The sequence below is a fragment of the Castor canadensis genome, chromosome 14, assembly GCF_047511655.1.
Source record: "Castor canadensis chromosome 14, mCasCan1.hap1v2, whole genome shotgun sequence".
NCBI classification, from domain to species: Eukaryota; Metazoa; Chordata; class Mammalia; order Rodentia; family Castoridae; genus Castor; species Castor canadensis.
Genome location: NC_133399.1, coordinates 76,829,389 through 76,849,603, shown reverse-complemented (window position 1 = coordinate 76,849,603; position 20,215 = coordinate 76,829,389). Strand labels below are relative to the sequence as shown.

The following is a 20,215-nucleotide window of genomic DNA, read 5'->3' as shown; positions in this document are numbered from 1 at the left end:
TCAAACTCTAAATCCTCCTGCCTTTGCCTCCTAAGTGCTGAAATCACAAGTGTGCATCACCACACCTAGCAAATTGTTTTGGGTTTTAAAAAAACACCCTTTTTTGGTGCTAGTTTCTGCTACTGAGTTATACCCCCGGCCCTTAAGATCAACCTCTTAGGAGTTAAAAATATGATAGCCGAAATGTAAATTTTAACAGAACAAATGGAAGATAAAAGTGGAATGGATCTTCTAGGAAGAAGAACTCAATTAAAAATCAGAGGACCAACGTAATGAGCTTCAAAGAACCCATATGTGTCTCAGAAAGAGAAATGAGAAAACAGAGGCAAAGAATTGTCAAAGAAATAATGCAAGAACATTCCCTAAACTGTGTGATTCCACAGTGAAAGCTAAGTGCCAATACAATGGAAGAGAAAAGACCCACACCAGAATACATGGAGAAGAAAACCCAATTTCCCAGAATGAGTATACCAAAGGTTTGTGAGAGTAATATTGTCACAAATAATAAACTGAGCAGAAATGGTCCATTCAATGGTAACAGTGAATACAGTGGCCCAATGACTTTAAACTGAATGGAATTCACTTGCCAATCAAAAATTTGTACCCCAATCTATTAATCAAGTATGAAAGTACAATAAAGACTTTTCCAGAAATATAAAGTAGCACACAAAAAAATTACCCCTATGCATTGTCTCCGAAATTAACTGAGAAATGCTCCTTCAAACTAGAGTTAACCCAAGAGAAAGGCAAGGAGTTCAGGGTGACAGATGACAACAAAGGGAAAAAGCACTGTGTAATTATAATTAGGGCAACTATTTAAGAGGAAGTTGCAAAATAAATGGAAATATCATATACTAGTTAATTCAGCAGGAAATACATAACCAAAGCTATTCCACTACACATGGATTCACCCAGAATTCATACTGTAAACTAATGTAAAGATAACAACAGCAATGACTAATACAGCCTTCCTCCAATCTCAAGAGTCAACAGGGAATTTCTAAATTTAGTGACTCAAGAAATAACAGATGCTTTAAAATTGGGGCCAATAAGCATTAATAATTTTTAAAATGTATAAAGGAAAATGGTCTTCAAGTTTTACTTAGAAAATATTCATTATAAAAAAGTTATATGGCTGAGTACAGTGGTGCATGCCTATAATCTAAGCACTTGGGAGGGAGGCAGAAGAATCTTGAGTTCCGTTCAGCCTGCACTACACAGTGAGACTGTCTTCAAAAATTTAAAAAAAAAAAAATTTTACAATCCATACTCTGCCACCTAGTGGCTACATCTGTTAAGTACAGCCTGTCTTTGACAATGGAAAGTGTGGCATTTCACATGTAACCCACAAAAGACATCTAAATATTCATTCTTCCATTTCAATTCATCAACTGAATTCTGAACGAGAATATAAATACAGAAGGAAAACAGGCAATAAAGCTAAAGTATTTTATTAATAATTTATTGTCAGTAAGAAAGACTGGCTAATGATAGTTTTTAGTAAAAACCTTTACAAGACTATTGCATCACAAATATACAGACACTATAAAAACTGTGTCATGGTGGTTTTGGTTCTAAACAGTTATGCAGAAGGTCCCCATTACACTTTCCAATAACGAAAAATGTTTATAATCCTAAAATACAGCAACCCATTTAAGACATGTCCATGTGTTCTTCCTCATCCTCTATGTACAGCTAGAAATAAAAGATTATATTGAAATGAGTTAGTGAAATGTCATACTGTAGTGGAAAGGAACATATAGTGAAACCCTGACCATATTAAAAAAAAAAATGATCAGGGTGCTAGTTAATGACTAACACCACCAACATTCAGCTGAAAACAAATGCACAAAGATTCTTGACAATCTAGTTAGAACTATGAAAAAAAATCAAATCTGTACATAAAATTTACAGAAGAGGAGACAGGAAAATTAAAATAATCAAATCTACATAAATACATGAATCATGCTAACAAGGTGGTAGGACTGATTTTCATTCCATATTTAAACACAGACAAATGTAATGTAAGTACAAAAAGATGCTCAGGAATGGCACAGCCAACGGCCATCTTGGCCGGTTACAGTAGGTTAGGATGCTGGAGATGGCTAACATGGAGAGGCGCGGGATTCAGTGCAGCCATGCCCATCGGAGCTCACCGAAAAGAAGCGCGAAAGCACTGCTGCTCTCAGAGAACAATGCAGAGGATTACAGATATCATCGCTAGGTTTCTTTAAAGTCCAGGCACTTTGGGGAGGAGTCTGAGCGTCAGACTTCCGTATGTTGCTGGGCATCCAGTGGAGGAATTGTTACCTCTTCAAAATGGCTGTCATCTCCACTTTCATAGTCACTCATCATGACCTCAGACTCCACTTCACAGCACGCTGACACATCAGAGCAGGAAGCTGTGGAAGCGTACATAGACATGGGCATGTTTTCGATAGTGGGGGCTTCAAAGTTTCTTTGATACCCTGGAGGGTAGGGGGCATACGGTTCTCTACAAGTACTATTCTCACCAGTGCCTTGTTTTTGAGGTTTGGACATATCGACGGGATAGAAATTGGGCAGGTACTGATTTAAGTTGAACCTCTGCAGATTTCTGGATGAAGAACCCAAGCTACCTGCAGCGGGCACGTCTCTGGGTGGGTGTATGGATTCAAACTGATCACTGAATTCTGGAGGCAATGGTGGCAGTTCGTCAGGCGCAGGGAAGTCTTCCGGTGGTGGTGGAAAATCACTTTCAATGTCGTAACCCCCAGGATAATAGTCAGTATCAATGGCATTGGGATCTGCTGAGTAGAGCGGTGTGTGCTCATCAATAACCTCGTAATTGGGGAACTCCTGTATATCTGGCAGAGGAACAGTTGGCATCCAATCTGATGTATCCCAGTGGTACCCTTGGTAGAAAAGAAAGCAAGAGATTTCAATATGTTTTCTCCCATGGTTTCTTGCTCTCTCAAAAGAACTCAGGGTATCAAAGACACAAAGTTGCAAAGCTCACCACAAAGCTCATTACTTTGGAAACCCTTTGTCACTAACCCCCCCCCCCAATACAGATTTGAAGATCCCCATGAACTAGGGTCTACTCTAAACTGTGAACTTTCAATTTTAGTACATATCCAACATTCAAGGAAATGAAAAGACTTGCAACAGAAGCAGTAGGTAGCACTTAAAATACATGCAGATTTCTATAAACAGTTACATTCACCTTCAACTTTCTTTCTGTAATTAAGAGCTCATTGCTCTAGATGAAGGAAGGTATTATTACTGCCTTCGGACATTAGGTAAAAAGTGTTTTCCTTTCAGAAAGAGATAGTCTCTATTGAGTAAAATATAAAATAGCACACTTAATCTGCACTACTTGTCATTAAAAAATATCAAATAAGGCAAACTTTTAATAAATCTTTAGCATGTTAAAATTTAGAAAAAAAAACCTTCCCTTATAAAAATGTAGTACACGTAATACAAAACTCTGTAGTATTTTTCATCAGCCCTAATTAAATCAAAGAAATACCTTAATACATATATGTATCAAACCATACCTCTAAATCAAACAAAATTTAGTCAAACAAGTTGAAAAGCATAACACAGTTTTTAATAGGTTACAACAATCTTTGTTATGTTTAAAAACACTAAGGATAATTTTGGACTATATAAAAAGTATCATTTAAAAAATCAAAAACAACTCTCAGTTTAGGGATAGCTACTTATTTTCATTTTTTTTCTTGGAATTTTAAAAATCCTGATAGCTAGGAAAAGGTTAGGCGATCCATGCTTAAAATGCAACGCACAACAGCCATGGGCTTATTAGTTACTCCTGCAAACACCAAGCAGCCAAGTGAAAGCAAGTCAGCACTGAGACAAATCTTCATTAACTTCTCTTAGTGACTACCAATGAACAACTGGCATGCATAAGTCACCTCTTGATTTGCTGAGGTCAGGAGCAGCCAAAGATTCTTTTGGTGGCAGAGTAGAAAGAAAAGAGAACACTGGTAATTAAAACAGACAGGTGGCTGAAAAGGCAATAAAGACAAGTACACAGAACAATGTGAACTGTTTATGAAGGCCAGTCAGCCACATACTATGTCCTTACCCCATCATCTACAGAAATTCCAGTGGCTGAGAAATTTATGTAGCACAAATAAAACAGGATATGGAAATAAGAAAAAAGAAAAGACGATGAATGATGATGAATGAGAGTCTCTGCTAGGAAACTAAAGCATTATTTTACTTTCCTTGTTCCTGATGACTGAAACCTGAAAACATAAACTTTACTTAGGAATATTTTAAGTAAAATCCACAGCCTCTACAATCGGTTATTAATCTAAATACACCTAAAGCTACATAATATACACATACTTTACAGGACATTATAACCTTCAAAAGTAAATTAAGTTCAGAGAAATTCCTGAACAAATTTAAGATACTTACAGATATATCTAAAACTGAAAAATCTCTCCAAACTTTATCCTGTGTGAATATGATTTACAGCTGCACTGTTAACCATTCCCTGGAGAGGTCATTAATTAGCTACACTTATTCCTCAGTCTCCTCCCCTCAAATCTGTACTTATGCTCATTTTTTCAGCGTTCTGATTTATGCACGGAACACTAGCACTGAGTCTGAGGAAGTGCATGTGTATCCCCAGGTCACAGGACACATGCCCTGGCCAATCTTTGGCTCTCTGAAACTGGGGTGAAAAACCCCTTAGACTGTTAAAAAGACTAAAAAGATAATGTAGATCAAGCACTAGTTGACAGGTATTGTCAAACACTGTGAAGGCAGTAATCACGGCAGAAACATGGTCCCCATGGTAATTTTTAAGCAAGGCTAATCCTCTATGCATTCTATAATGTTCTTGAAAATCCAAGTAATAAATCAACTTTGCAAATATTTGATTGCTGTCTCTTCTAGGAATTTAAATAAAAAACTGTAAAGACCGATGTTTCTAAAAACATATGAATAAGCTACTATTTAGGAACCATGTATCTATAAAATTTTTTGACGTCTACTAAAAATGTAGTAAATTCCTTTAAAAAATGAGAATTGACAACTTTTATTACTGAATAAGTACTTGATAATCCAGAAAATTTAAGCTAGCTTTCAATTTTAAATTCATTTTATACTTTTTAGATAAACAAAAGAAAAAAATTCACTGAAGGAACTGTTTAAATTCCATTTCTTTAAACAGTATCAATATTTTAAATGTTATAAGGTCATCATGTGGAAACTAAGATTCACTAGACAAAATATCACTAAACTTCTGATCCACCATGTACAAACAGCAGCACTTCTTAGGAAAATGGGCATTAAGTCTCTAATAGTTGGGACACCCCAGCCCTGCTTCTCCTATCAAATCCAGCAGGAAACCATCATTCCCACCTCAATCTCAGCACACATGTCCCTTAAACTCTATGGTGACGTTTGCGTATTATCGAGAGCCTGTACAGGTAGTTCTCCAACTTTGATCCTTAGACCAGGAACACCAGAATTAACTGGAAATTTGACAAACATGCAAATCCTCAAGGCCTACCTTGGATGTACTTTATCAGGAGCTTTGCTGATGGGAACCAGCAAGTCAAGCTTTTAATAAGTCCTACAATGACCTGATTTACACTGGTCTGAAAACTAGTAGCCTGTGCCTTTCACATGTGATCACTCCAATTTCAGTGAACTACTAAAGGGCTAATTTGATTTGAAATGTGTAAGTGTTCTTTCTTATAATTCTGAAAAGATAAGCTTGACATTAAATGATTTCTATGAAGTCAAATTTGAAAATATACTTTCTGCCATGTTCTACCATTTTCTTTGATCATACTCAAGGAAAAACTAAGTTGAGTCAGTTTTAGGAAACTATAAAAGCTTTTAGCATTCAGTCTTAGTGGAGTTCATATGAAGAGGATTTTGTTCTATTAAAAACTTTGGATAGTTAAAATTTACTTCTGAAATTCTTAGCATTGTACTACATGAAGGTAAGTCTTTGAGATTCTATGAGTTACTTCTGATGTCAGTGTAAGTCACTATGGGTGGTAAAAAGTAACAGAAAGACATAACATACATAGAAACATGTTTTTGCAATGGGACTGTATGTTGAATAAATACAACTTTGCAATTTAAAAAAGTAAACCTTTCCAAACCACAATCTACTTTTCATAATAGGCAAAAGCACAGCACTCCAGTGACACAGTCACTGTAAAACACAAACACACAGCACAAGCATTATGACTATGACTATACCTTCTTTAGTCACCGTGTCAACTACAGCATTGACAAGGTGTATTACAGTCACTATGGAAGCTTGGAAAAAGGTACAAAAGGAGGCAATTAGGAAAACCTGAAGTTACTTAGAAAACAGTGCATGAAATAAAATTTCTTACTATTACATGATTTCTGCCCTATAATTTAAAATTGTCAAATGACTGCTTTAACACAACATATTATTTAATTATACATGACCCTTACACTCTGTTATGTTTCTATTATTAATCAAATGAATAATATGTTTATTGAAATTTAAGGTAAAAATTAGCTACAAAACTTTTCAGTTATAAACACAGGTTGTGTCAGGGTAAAACAATTCTTATTTTAACATCTCATGGATAAAAGACTTCACATTCAAAGAAGTTGTATATCACCCCAGAGTAAGAAAATTTAAGGCAACACATATGAAATATAAATACAAAAATGTTTTTGTCCATTTGCTCCCATCCCAGACCTGTCTTCAGCAGATATACTAATAACAGCCGGTGAGCTAACACACCAGCAGTGAAGTACAGACTATTTGACTGCTTATTTCCTGTGTAAATTCCTTTTTTATCTGTGTATATTTGAAAATACCTATGCCAAGACAAATGTGTATACACGTGCTGGGTAGAAGGATGGCCCTCAAAGATGCCTGCATCCAAATGCTGGGAACCTGTTAGTCTATTGCCATACACAGCAAAAGGATTCTGACATGATTAAAGCCTCATGATGGGGAGACGGAAAGATTTGCCTGATCTACTAGGTTTACTGGATGAACTGACAAAAGTCCTTGAAAGAGAACAATCTCTGTCAGCTGTGGATGGAGCGTGGCACTAAGCCCACAGATGGTTAGTAAAATGCAATGTTGCTTTGCTGTCTTTGAAAGACGATGAAGTCTCTTGTCAAAGAATGTAAGTGACCTCTAGAAACTGGAAAAAGGAAGTGGATTCTTCCTTAGAGTTTCCAGAGACAAATGCAGTCCCACTGACACCTTGACTTTAGCCCAGTGGACTTCTAACCTACAGAACTGTACAGAAATTGTCTGTGGTACTTTTAAGCCCCTAGGTTTGTGGTAAACTTTCTCAAAAGGCCTAGAAAATAATAAATAAAATGTTAAGTATGGAGTATAATTTTATAACTAATAATGATTAAATTGTGCAACAATTAAAATATAAACATTTCTGTATATGTCTTTTCCCTGTATTTTTATCTGGCAATTAATTTTCATAACTAATTTGACCACAATTTACTAAAGGTATTTGGGAGTATTATTAAGAATCAAATAGCAATAAAAACCAGAAAAAGAAATACACTGACAAAATTCTGAAATGTATTAAACTGACAATAGTTTTGAAACTTATGAAACAAATAATCCTACTTTGTTTTTGTTGATTTAATAACAAAAGATATATCCATCTACTCCATTACAAATACACAAAGATATACTTTGTATCCTATGTATAACTATGTAAATATTCTACAGAATATCTTATGTAACATGCTTGAAATCAGAGCTGAATAAAACATACCCATGGCCATTGTTAGTTTGGAAAAGGCTCTGCAATGCTTTCTGTGCTATGTGGATTTATGGTCCATGTACATGAATCTATTATGAGCTGCATTACTCTAGATTATGGGCTATATTGCTTTGGATGAGATAATAATTAGCCGATTACTTCTTTCCACCAAATGATATTCAGATGTAAATACATTAGATCTTTATGTAGAAAAAAAAATCCAATTAAGCCTGCAAATTTTGAGATTTAAGCATTTCCACAAAAATGTACTTTACCATGTTACTGAATATTGACAATTTTCTGTACTGTATGTATTAATAAGGCAAAGCTGGCTATCAGTGCACATTACCCTAGGGAAATCAGATTAAACCTAACTGGTGTCATAGATCCCACTGCCAAACTTTCTTCATTAGAAATATAATCAAACTTACTAGCAATCTCTTAAACTGCGCTCTCAGTCAGTACGCTCTGATCCACATGGGAGCTGGGGCCGCAGTGTGGTTGGGAGAAGAGACAAATAAAACCTTGTAATACCAAAGGTGTGACTGAAATTGAACATTTCAGACTATACAGCTCTTCTTAGAGCCTGTGTGTGTGTGTGTGTGTGTGTTGGATGGTCAGAAAAGTTGTTACAAGGGTTTTTAGAAAACCCACAAACTTTCCGTAACATTTACTATTATGCAAATGAGTTATACAAGATTAGCCAATCAGATAAAAATTATCTTTCAATTAATTCTACCCTATTACTGACACAATATAACAGTTAAAATACCTATTTGTTGAGATTTTTTTTTTTCAGTGCTAGGGACTGAACCAAGGGCGTTGTGCATGCTACACGAGTGGTCTACCATTCAGGTATATTTAAAATATCTTCCCCAGCAGATTTCATGCAAGTATTTACAAGGCATTGTTTAAAAGAGGTCCAAGTGAAATCTGGAAATGTTCCAAGACTTAGAGGCTCTAGTCCTTCTATGTTATTCTATAACACAATGAGAACACACTATGCACACGCAAGCAGCCACAGCACTTGGACATCCCAGTACTCACCATTGTCATCACATGACTCAGACTGGAAGGAGCTTAGGGACTGCACTTCAGACAGGCTCTCCCGGGCACTGTATGGCTGGGAAGGCTTCTCCTCCAGTGGCTTCTTGGAAAGACAGGGATCAAGATCTACCACTTTAGCTAAGAGGAAGAGACAACAGACAACCAGTAAGTCCCATGTGGGTCAGGACTCTATTTCACTCGTTGCTGTACTTTACCAAAGACTACTTGAGACTCATGTAACAAATGAACAGCTGAAAGAAAAAAAAGTGAAGCACCTTAAATACAAAACAACATAAAGGCCTACAAAAGCTCTTGGAAAGTCATAGACTAAAATTCTTCCATATACAGGCCTATGTATGTCATTAGGCAGTAAAGAAATTTTGTCTTAGAATGGCACATATGGCTTTTTTCCTTAAGCATCAATTATGTTAGGTCACTAATATAAACCCTGCTACTTCCTCTGGCCATTTTTAAAAAAAAATTTCTAGCATGGAAACGCTCCCCAATTTTTCTTAATAAGTCCACCAAAAAGTCATAGTTGAGAACCTATATCAAAAAAAGTGAAATAATCTTTCCAAAATATTAACAGGAACATGACTAGACTCAACCCCTTCATTAACACAACACCATAGCCACACCACCAACCAGAACTCATGGTATCTTACAGTTTTTCAACTCTCAGATTTTGAGAATATTTATCTTTAACAATGTCTCCTCATTTCTACTTGAACCTCAGTGGCTGTGGCAGAACCTGTAATCTCCTTTTTTAACCAAGTAACTTTTTTAGTGAGAGGAAAGTTGTTCTTACTGTCATAGTCGAAGTCCCAGTTAGGCTTCTGTATTGAGTCACTATCAGAAGGAGAGTTGGAAGGAGGAGGGGGAGGCAAGTTTGGGGCCACACTGCAAACGGCCACTGCTTTTCGGTGTCCATGCATAGACTCTGGGTTAAAAGTACTGAATTCTGGGTGCTCTGGGATAGTAGATCCTTCAAAGGAGTTCCGGTCAAGATTGTTTCTAGAGTCACTTGGAATGCTCGGAGTGTAGGAAATAGGACGGACAGGCACCTGGGGTGGTATGTCTGAGTAAATGTTCTTATTTAGCTTTGAATCAAAATAAGGTCTTTGCAAGAAAGCTGTGGTTGGTCCCAAGTGCTTGTCTTCAGGTTCAGCCTGGTGTTTCTTCTTTCTACTAATCATCTTTCGGCAGAGGACAAACACCACCACCAGTAAAAATATTCCTGCTATAAAAACAATAATTCCTATTCCTTCAGCCAAGCCAATATTCCATGGGGTGGATACGTATAGGTTGGGAGTTGCATCCTCGCAGTGCTTTCCTCTGTACTCGTGGCTGCAGTTACAGTGATAGGAGCCGTGTGTGTTCTCACAAAGGGCCCCATTATGGCAGGGGTTTCCAGCACATTCATCAATGTCACTCTGACACCTGCCAAGAAGGTCAAGAAAGAGGAGAGGTCGTTGCAATGTTTGTCAGACTATGCCATACCTATATAATCCTTCAGAGATGAAAAACGAAATTAGAATCCCTCCTTGATAAGACATGCCAAACAAAACCAAATATGAAACAACTAGAAAATGTATCAACAACAGTAAGTGCAACAAAAAACTCTTTTGCAGAATACTGAATCACTTAGTTATATGCCCTGAATATATATTTGGGAGACAAGCATACCAAGCCAATATGTAACTACCATTTTTCTAGGATGCAACAGATTACTAAGCAAACCCCATAGGCTAAACATCAGTTTGTTTCCTGTTGTAACAGCCAGGTAAATGCTGTGCTGTAAACGCTTCTGATAGGTTACATTTATAAGAATATGTTCCTGTTTGGGAAAATGACACTTCCACAACACATGTGAAAGGATGGAAAACTAATATTTTCCATTTTAAAATGTTATTTCCTATTGAAAACCTTTCCAGGTGACTCACACTTACAGAATATATCGCAAGTCCCTTCAGCCTTTCTAAATGGGGGCATATGGCATATCTGTGCAGATCCACCTGCCACTTCTGAAACTGTCCCTTCTTTAGTAAAATTTATCTACTTACTGTCCTTCACACTCACCTGCATAATAATTCGATTGCTGACATATTTTTGTCAAATATCTTAAGATTATTCACTGACTAGAATTAGGAAAGTCAACTAATGAACTATAGCCATGTATTGAGTGACAGTATTTTGGATTATGACCACTGCAAGAGCAAAACTAGAGGAATCCCTGCAAGCAGGTCAGTCTAATTTTAAGACTGATAGTGAAGGGCTATCTAAATGTGCGATGCTAGGCAGGCACTAGCACATACCACGCACTGAGTAATTTTTTTAAGTGATTTTCTAAGTAAATGATCAGTCTAACAAAAAATGATATCTAAAACTACAATCGTTTATTCACTTTTTTAAGGTATACAACAGGCACTTCTGTGCCTCATTTCTGTCACCCAAAAAAACCACGTCTTAGGATTACGGTAACAATTATTAAAGATAATGAGAGTTCAAAAAGGTTTCTACGTGTTGTATGAAAATGTTAGTTATAGCATATTATAAAAAATCATCACTGGGCGCCAGTGGCTCACACTTGTAATCCTAGCTACTCAGAAGGCAGAGATCAGGAGGATCGCAGTTCAAAATCAGCCTGGGTATAGTTCACAAGACCCTATCTTAAAAAAACCCTTCACAAGGTAACACACATGCACAGGAAATCAATGAGAGTCAAACTCCCTGTAGAGCTATCCTTATCTCAACTAACAAAAACCCTTGGTCCTTCCTATTATAGCTTATATACTCTCTCTACAACAAAATTAGAGACAAGCGCAAAATAGTTTCTGCAGGGTAGCGAGTGGGTGGGGGGGAGGGAGAAATAACCCAAACATTGTATGCACATATGAATAAAAAAAAATTTTTTAAACAAAGCAAAGCAAACAAACAAACAAAACAAAAAACCCTTCACAAAAAAGAGCTGGTGAAATTGCTCGAAGTGTAGGCCCTGAGTTCAAACCCCAGTACCACCAAAACTAAAACAAAACAAAAAAATCATCATCATTGCTCTTAAAGATGGATGGGTATAGCTTTACAGCAGTCTGCTCTAAAACATGTATTAAACTCTCTCACTTAACAAGCATTTGCTGCCTGCCACAAACCCACACATTCTTTGTCTACAAATAATACTTCTAAAGTATAGAAGTGGGGTTTTTCGAGAATAATGTATATTAATTTTCCTGATGTTTTCTTTTATCTTAAAGAGGAAAAAGATAAATCATAAAAATGCAATGAGAATTATCAAATTCTGAAGCAACATAGTATGAATTAATGAAGCTCTGTTGTTTTTGCTAATGAATATGACATTATAGAAAGGTACAGACATAAATCTTAAAAGAAACCATTTACCTTTCTCCCCGAAAACCTGAATCACATTGACAAACAGCACCGTCCAAACTGTCAAAACATGTTCCACCATTTTTACAGGGTTCATCTTTGCAGTATGGACTAAGCTGGCATCTGAAGAGTAAGAAAATAAAATATGCATGAACCTCCTACAGCAAAACAGAAGACATTAACAAGTGAAAAGTGTAGACTTTTCATGTGCAGAATTACACGTTTAAAAAATGTAATGCTGTAATTCATTAGCAAGGTTAAGAAAAATACACATACCTCTGACCGGTATATAATCCTCTACATTGGCAAACAAAGTCTCCATTGTCTACCACGCAGGTACCACCATAGAGGCAGGGGTTGGAGGAACACGGGTTGATGCTCACTTCACAGAATGTCCCTATGAATAAAGCACTGCACTTGCAGTAATAACCTACACATTAGCAGAAAGGAACAAAAACGTCCAATCATTCAATGATCAAAAAATGTCCTACTATATTGTTTTTTACCTTTAAGTGAAGATATAATTCCCTAAGATCTATAAATTTATCTTCTGGATAAACTGTTTTCCATATGGAAAAACCTTCTATTTCTGCTACAGGTTATGCAGTTCCATGTTTCATATTTTGGAGTTTTGGGATATTGATTATTTGCACAGACTTTACTAGTTAAATATCCCTAAACTAGAAATTTGGAAATCCCAAATGTTCCAAAATCAGAAAATGTGAATATCACATTGGCACTCCAAGAGTTTTGGATCTTAAAAGCATTTCAGGTTTTGAATTTTCAGATTGGGTATGATCAACCCATAGAACCAAAACCAAAATACTTAAAGAAAGAATTGTAGAAACTGAAGAAAGAATTTGTAACTAGTTTTAACTCATCATACTTGATGTGAGATTACTGGACCAACAGAATAGAGCAGGAAAAAAACAGTGCAATGAGTAACTGTACATAGACAACACTACTTGATTACATCAACTTAGTTCCAGCCCACCAGCATGGAAGGATTGAGTAAAAAATAATGAACGTGAAAAGAACGTTAACGACCCCAAGTTACCACTCCAATGTTTAAAAGAAGAGCATTAAATTTGTTCAAGTGAGCACAAACAATGTCCACTTAGGTAGTATGGCAGACTATTTCCAACTATCTGCCTTCAGGGACCATAGCAGGATGCTACTTCTTTGCCTCCTCAAAAGCTGATCACAACTATGTGTCTTTCTTTGATCCAAGGAATGTGGCACTTTGGGCTAGGAGTTTGAGGAGCCAGTGCACTCTCATCTGTCTCATCCCTGGGTGGCACAAAATGAGAACAGCTGGGACAGCCTCCTTGCTGCCCTGATTTGGATAGTTAATTAATTTGAGCACAATATAATCTTTGTTATGTTATACCCCTGAGATTTTCAAAGTGCTTTGTGGGGATAACTTGGCCCAGGCTATTAACTTCACAGTACATATACACTTTCCAAGGAAACAGCAGAAAACCAAATTTTTTGAAATCCCACTTACCTAAAATATTACTTTCTAATTTTTCTATTAATTAACCAAGCTCTAAATATTAGTCATGATGACTTGTCATTTTTCCTAATTGTATTCTATCATTTCTATGTGGCCCCATAGGAGTTCAGGACACAGAAGCTTCTGCGTATACCACTATGCGAGGCTGTAAGACATATGTGGCAACACTTCAGGATGGGCTCAAGGCATACTAGAAAAATCATATTCCAATCTTGTATTGCCAGCAAGACTCAGCAGGCCCTCTGTGCTGAGCCATCAGATGAAAGGTGGTACAACAAACTAAGAAGAACTCAAGAGATACTAATTATAAATTACCTGAGTAGGCATCTTTATGATGGCGGATAAGCTCAGAGTTACATGTGGTTTGTCCGTACTTACTGGTTCAGGAGAAGACATGTACAGAAATACATCCTGCTCAAGTACCTGAAATATTACTGAGGAAGCTCGGCAGCCAGAGAAACTACTGTCTTCAATCTAGTTGGTGGGAAGTATTCTAAATTCTGCTCTGCTTTAAGACATGCTACTCAATTCTGACTGTGCTATCTGTACTGACGGCAACATCTGACAGTATTATTTGGATTAAAGGGAAAAAAAGCAAAAACATATTGGGAACTTCCCCTTAAATAGATGCACATGTAACTTTTAAAGATTGTAACATTATGAAGCCTACCTCCAGTAGGTGATGGATTGCAAGTGCCTCCATTCTGACAAGGGTTACTTGAACAGTCCTCTGTAGCTGTTAATAAACACCCAGGAGATATATCCACTGACTCTTCCATGTGTGCGTAACTTCTTGGTTTGCTATTTAAAGGCAACTCCTGTCCATTCAAATAAATGGAGTCCATACATCCTCTGAAACCATTACCGACTTGGGGGCTTCTTCCATGCCTTGTTCCTTGCTGGCGGATATGGCCACCAAAAAACACATAGTTATCCAGGTTCAGGGTTTTCAGAGTCCCTGGGGCTGTGCCTGATGCAGTGTGAACTTGGTCTAGAACCAATCTGGCATAATTTCCATTCACTTCAAGAGTCACTGCATGCCACTGCCCATCATTGACTTGAATGCTCTGAACAGAGACAATTCCAGGGCCACTTCCACAGTCAAATTTGTACTGCAGTCTTCCATTATGAATCTATGATAAGAAACAATTACTGCTCACACAACTCTGAGAACCTTCTATTATAGTCAATGACCAAAAGTCTACAGAAGAGATGTTTGGCAAATGAAGGTAAGTAGAATAAGGCTTTGCATTGAAATACTAGAGAGCATGCATGCATTTGTTCACTGTATGTACAATAATGGATCTTTTAGGGATTAAATTTTAACTTTAAAGACATCAATGAAATGACTAGTAACTGTTAATTAAGTGCATGCCACAAACATGCTTACGAATACTACCTACACATACACACAAAGCATCAAAGTCAAAACTTAATAATGTCATAAAAATTAAAAGTGGGCATGATACCTATCACTCCAAATATATGTAGGATTTCTCAGTAAACTTATTGTAGCATTAATAAGATGTAATAACTACAGCTGGAGTGCTATCACACATGTCTAAAATATTTTGTAAAAAAACACAAGTAAATGTCTATGTTACTGCAGAACAAAAAGAATTTTTCAACCCATAAAGTGTAAACCTTGTACCGGTATCAATTAATTCTTTGAAATGTGGAACTTACTCATCTTGCTTATTTTGTTTTTTTAAAACGGAACTATCAGAATGTGAAACAGAATTTCTATTTTTAAAATCTGCTACAATCTGAGGCACAAAAATGTATAAATGCATACCTCCAAGATACTGTAGTCAGTTCCACGAGCATACACTACGACTGCATGGGTAGAGTAGGTTCTGAGTCTCATTGACAGTTTCATTTCTAGTTTGTTTTCATTTTCCATGAGACGGTATTTTACAAAGCTGTTTCCAGTAAATGTTATAGATGAACTCCCTATGAATCACAAAGAAGAAAAGAAAAATTGTATCAGAACAAAATTTAAGCATATTTTTAGAGTATGATTTTTCTCCCAGAGACTGGTTTTTAAGTTTAAGATTATAACATTGTTAAATTAAGTTCCACGAGAAAATGTCTATTTGCTTTAATCAATAGCAGAGCATAAATGGCTCTCCATTTCAAAGAGAAATAAGACTGCTACATCACAGAGAAATGAATTCTGAAATTATGACAGATCAAAATTCTAAAATGTTCTGTGTAAGTTATTAAAAGATAGTTTCAGCAAATAGCTACATAGCCTCAAGGTTGCTTGGCAAACCTTCTCAAGCAAAATATAAAACAATCCCCATTCCTCAAAGAAGATGAAAATGGTATCTGTTGCTGGAGTAGTTTTATAGAATTGAACAACTAAAGCATAAATTTCAAAATGACTAAAGATACATTTAACATCTCAAAAGATCAGTAATACACAGAAAGGGAGAGTTGAAACAAAAAGAATGTTAAAACTTCTTAATACCTGAGGATAAGAAAGAGTAATAGAAGGGATGAATTTGATCAAAGTACATCACATGCATGTATGGAAATATCACAGTGAAACACCTTTTGTACAATTAATATATGTTAATAAAATAAGAGAAAAATACTCTTAATACCCAGAGAGCTATACACATTAAGAGAAAAAAACAAATGGCCCAGAAAATCAAGTAACAATTTTAACAGGCTAGTCACCCAAAAGGAAATGTTAGTAAGTGATAAACTTAAGAAAAGGTAACTTTTATAAATAAAAGTGAAAATTAAGGGGGAGTAGCCCAAAACATATGAGTAAATGTAAAAACAATAAAATGGACAAAAAAGAAAAAAAAAAAAAGAAGAGAAAATTAAAATAACAGATCTCATTTCATGCCATATTAAGTGAAGATCTTCAGGACTGGCACTAAGAATGAGAATTGAGACCTTCACACATGACTGGAAGAAATAGGAATTGGTTAAACTACCAATTAACTAGTTTTTGTGAAACTAACATAATGGTATCTTTAAAAATATAAGATATACTTAATCACTGACATAGTAGATCCTCTTTTCAGAATCCACTGAAATAGAAATGAAAGCACCAACAGGTAAGGTTGCATATAAGAATTCTTTTTAACAGAAACTATGTAACAATTAGAATCTCTATACATAAGGAAAATGTAGCATGGTATAGCCATGTGCAGCTATTTAAAAGAACTAGGTTTACATGTACTAGGCTGGAAACATGTCCTTAATATACTATTAAGTGGAGGGGGGAAAAAAGCAAGAATTGGAACTGTATGACACCTAGCACTGTTGAGTTTGTTTTTAAAGAACAACGAGACAGAAAAAGAAAAACTAAATCTCTAACGCTTATATAAGCACTGATGATACAGAAGGGGGAGCACCACACTGAACTCAAAGGTATGCTGTTATGAAAGAGGAAGGAAAAGTCACTACTGTCAGTCTTTACTCATTTCTACATTTGGCTTGCTATATAAACGTACTATACATCATTTTGACTTAAAAAAGTTGATTCTTCACAATAAAACTATGATTAATCATTGAACTCTCACCTGGGCACTGACCAGGCCTGCCACCAGGACACACACAAGTATACTTTTCCTCTCTGGGATCAGCAACACATTCTGATCCCACTGGGCAAGAATTCTCTTCACACCCATGGTGAACAGGTGGGCAGTTCCCCTCTATAAAAAGAGGGAAGAGAAATAAGGAATTTTAAGAAAATGTTCTTTAGTATGTAGCCATTAAAATCCACACATGAAATACTCTTTTAATACCCATCTTCATATACTTGTGTATATTACCTTTGCAGAGACACACAGCAGTTCTATGGTGGCGGGGAGTCACAAAACTCAGTCTGGCTGTGCTATGTGTTGACATAACATTTTCATCCACAGATAACTTTTCGTCACAGAATTTCCAAGGGCAATCCAGTCCTGCACAGAGCTTGTGGAACACATCCAGTATCCTAACACCAATGATTTCCTCGATATCAGTCACAGAAGAATTAATTTTGTGCAGAAGTTGATTTGTTGAAACCTGAGCACTACCTGATTTCTCTACAAAAAGTAAGACATCCAGATGCGGATGAGGTTCAGAGGGCTGCAAACTAACAACCTGTATGTCATTCCTCCTTGTGCCCAGGATGTTCCGTAGAGCTCGCTGGAAGTTGCGCCAGTAGTCGCCGACAAATTCTTCTGGAGTGAGATTGGCAAAGCGAATAGCAATGGTATGATTCAACATCTCCTGTGTTATCTGTCTGATCTGCACTGTGATGTCAGCCACTGTTGTAAATTTTCCATCTGTCACGCTGACATTAAGAAGGTACTGCCCTATATCTAGCTTTTTGTGTGCGATCAGCTTACCCCCTGTGCTGGAAATAGAAAACAGCTTGTCCATCTGGGGATCGAGACTGTAGGTTAAAGTGTCATACACATCTTGGTCTGTTGCATGGATCTTCCCAATGACACCACCTGAGTACTCCTCTCCAAATGCAGTAATGAAAATCTCTAGTGGCAAAATGGCAGGCGGATGGACACTTTCCTCAACAACCCTAATGTCAATGTATGTCAAAGATGACAGCTGAGGTTTTCCATTATCTGCCACCTACAAGAAAAGGAAAGTCACCTTTGTCTTCATTGTTTGCAACATCTTTATAAAAATACATTTATTCAACTATTAGATACTATTTTGCCACGTGATAAACCTAGCAAGGAAAATGACAAAGTGCTCCCTCACAGGTCTTTCACTAATTCATGGTCTATAATGATGTAACAAATGAATAAATGAGCTCCCTCAAGGTGCAGGGGAGCAAAAATTAAAGTGTCACAAAAACAAAGGCCGTAATTGCATAAATTTTTGTTTTCTCAGGAAAAGTAAGATCTTCACCTAATTACCAAGCAGCTGTTCTCTTTGACTCCACAATAAAACCATAAAGACAGACTTCAATACCTTAACATGCAGGAAGTAATGGTCCTTTACTTTCCTCTTTATCACAGCCGCCGTCAGGAGAACTCCTTGCTGGTTCACTTCAAACGCTTTGTCGTCATTTCCACTCACAATAGTAAAGAAGAAGGGTGGGCCATTGTGAGAAGAATCCTTGTCTGTCACTACTAGCTGCAGGACACTGAAACCCACTGGCTTGTTTTCCTGCACAAATTTAAAACATCAGAACAAAAGTCTTTGAACACAACCAAATCTTTATGTTAAAGGACACATATAAGCTTTTAAAAATAATATAAAATATACAGAAAACAAACCCATCTGAAAGGAAGGCAGAAAAGAGAGGTGGAGGAGTAAGGGAGGTGGATGGGAAGGGATGGGGGAGGGTTGGCAGAAGGATGAGGAGCAGTTAACAGGAGGGTAAGGAGGGATGGGTGGAAAAGGGCAGAGTAGAACAACTGCGGGTGGTAGGAGAAGTGGGAGGGAAGAGGAAGATCAAGGGGTGAGAAGGAAAAAAACAGCAGCAGAAGATATAATTATGAAAACCTCTTATCTTAGAACAGTGAGAATATCTTAGAAATAAGCACAAAAAGAGATAAAACTTGACTGCATCTTGAGAATGTTCACCTTTTCAGACTGATGTAGACTCCTCTAACTTTATTTTTTCTAGTTTTCTAAAGCACTTTAGAAAAGAAAGATATTTCAAACGAGCTACTGAGGCCAACGAATGACCTCATTTCGAGAGAAGCCCACGAACCGTTCAGCACACCAAGCTCACCTGGATGATTATACTGTGGTTGCCCTTGGAGAAGATGGGAGCATTGTCATTGACATCAGACACATCGATGTTCACAGTGGTTGTGTTGACTCTGGGTGGACGGCCATTGTCGGAAGCTTGAACCGTGAGCGTGTAGCCTGAAATCTTTTCAGGGAAAAGACAGAAGACATGCTCATTTTCATAATGCTGAATTGGGATTAACTGCCACTTACTAAACCCCCTGTCTATGTAATTCCCTAAGCTACAACTCAGTGCACTGCAAATAGTATGTATTTTCTCAACAGAAAAAGTTACCAATAATGATGATTCTCCAATGCCTCTCAAAAATATCTTACTAAGATGTTTTGTCTTTAAAAATTTACAGTTCTATTAACAAAAATAAGACAGACAAGTAACACAAATGAGTAGAGAAAATTGTTAATATCTCTGAAATGCTTTTGCCTTGATAGAAGGCAACCTTCCCTGAGGCCCAAATCTTGCTCTCAGCAGAAGGAAACAGACACGCATGGTCTCTCGCCCTTGAGTGCTGACTCATTTCCAACATCCCAGGATATGCCAAAGCACCCTCCTTCTCAGTTTCACACATGGCCTGTACTTAGTTGTCTAAATCCCTCATGATAACCTCTGTGACCTTCTACAAGAGAAATCAAACTTCTTGTTCAGGCAGCTCCCTGCTAAGATATCTTTTCTATAAGGAGTGATGGAAGTAGCCAGAAGCTGGCTAAATCCCAGAGTACTACTCTGTTGAACATTAGTCCAGGAAGATGTTCCAATGAAAAAGGGTTGTGAGGTCAAATTAGC

General features: G+C 36.9%; 1 protein-coding gene across 7 annotated transcripts in view; it reads right to left on the bottom strand.

Annotated features, from left to right (window-relative positions):
* Nucleotides 1–1,435: 1,435 nt before the first annotated feature.
* The window catches only part of Fat1 (FAT atypical cadherin 1), a 120,915-nt gene continuing 102,135 nt past the window's right edge, over nt 1,436–20,215 (bottom strand). For 3 of the 7 annotated variants that reach the window (XM_074054780.1, XM_074054782.1, XM_074054781.1), the window contains exons 17-29: nt 19,415–19,558; nt 18,646–18,843; nt 17,499–18,300; nt 17,247–17,378; nt 15,500–15,657; nt 14,375–14,837; nt 12,465–12,618; nt 12,201–12,311; nt 9,613–10,244; nt 8,805–8,942; nt 6,235–6,294; nt 3,918–3,953; nt 1,436–2,894 (exon numbers count right to left, since the gene is read on the bottom strand). In XM_074054780.1, coding sequence (XP_073910881.1) covers nt 2,266–2,894; nt 3,918–3,953; nt 6,235–6,294; nt 8,805–8,942; nt 9,613–10,244; nt 12,201–12,311; nt 12,465–12,618; nt 14,375–14,837; nt 15,500–15,657; nt 17,247–17,378; nt 17,499–18,300; nt 18,646–18,843; nt 19,415–19,558 — 3,657 coding nt within the window. In that variant the 3' untranslated portion in view covers nt 1,436–2,265. Of the gene's footprint in view, nt 2,895–3,917; nt 3,954–3,991; nt 4,117–6,234; nt 6,295–8,199; nt 8,242–8,804; nt 8,943–9,612; nt 10,245–12,200; nt 12,312–12,464; nt 12,619–14,374; nt 14,838–15,499; nt 15,658–17,246; nt 17,379–17,498; nt 18,301–18,645; nt 18,844–19,414; nt 19,559–20,215 lie in introns of those variants that run through there. The other 4 variants (XM_074054783.1, XM_020165402.2, XM_074054784.1 and 1 more) reach the window with 4 other exon arrangements.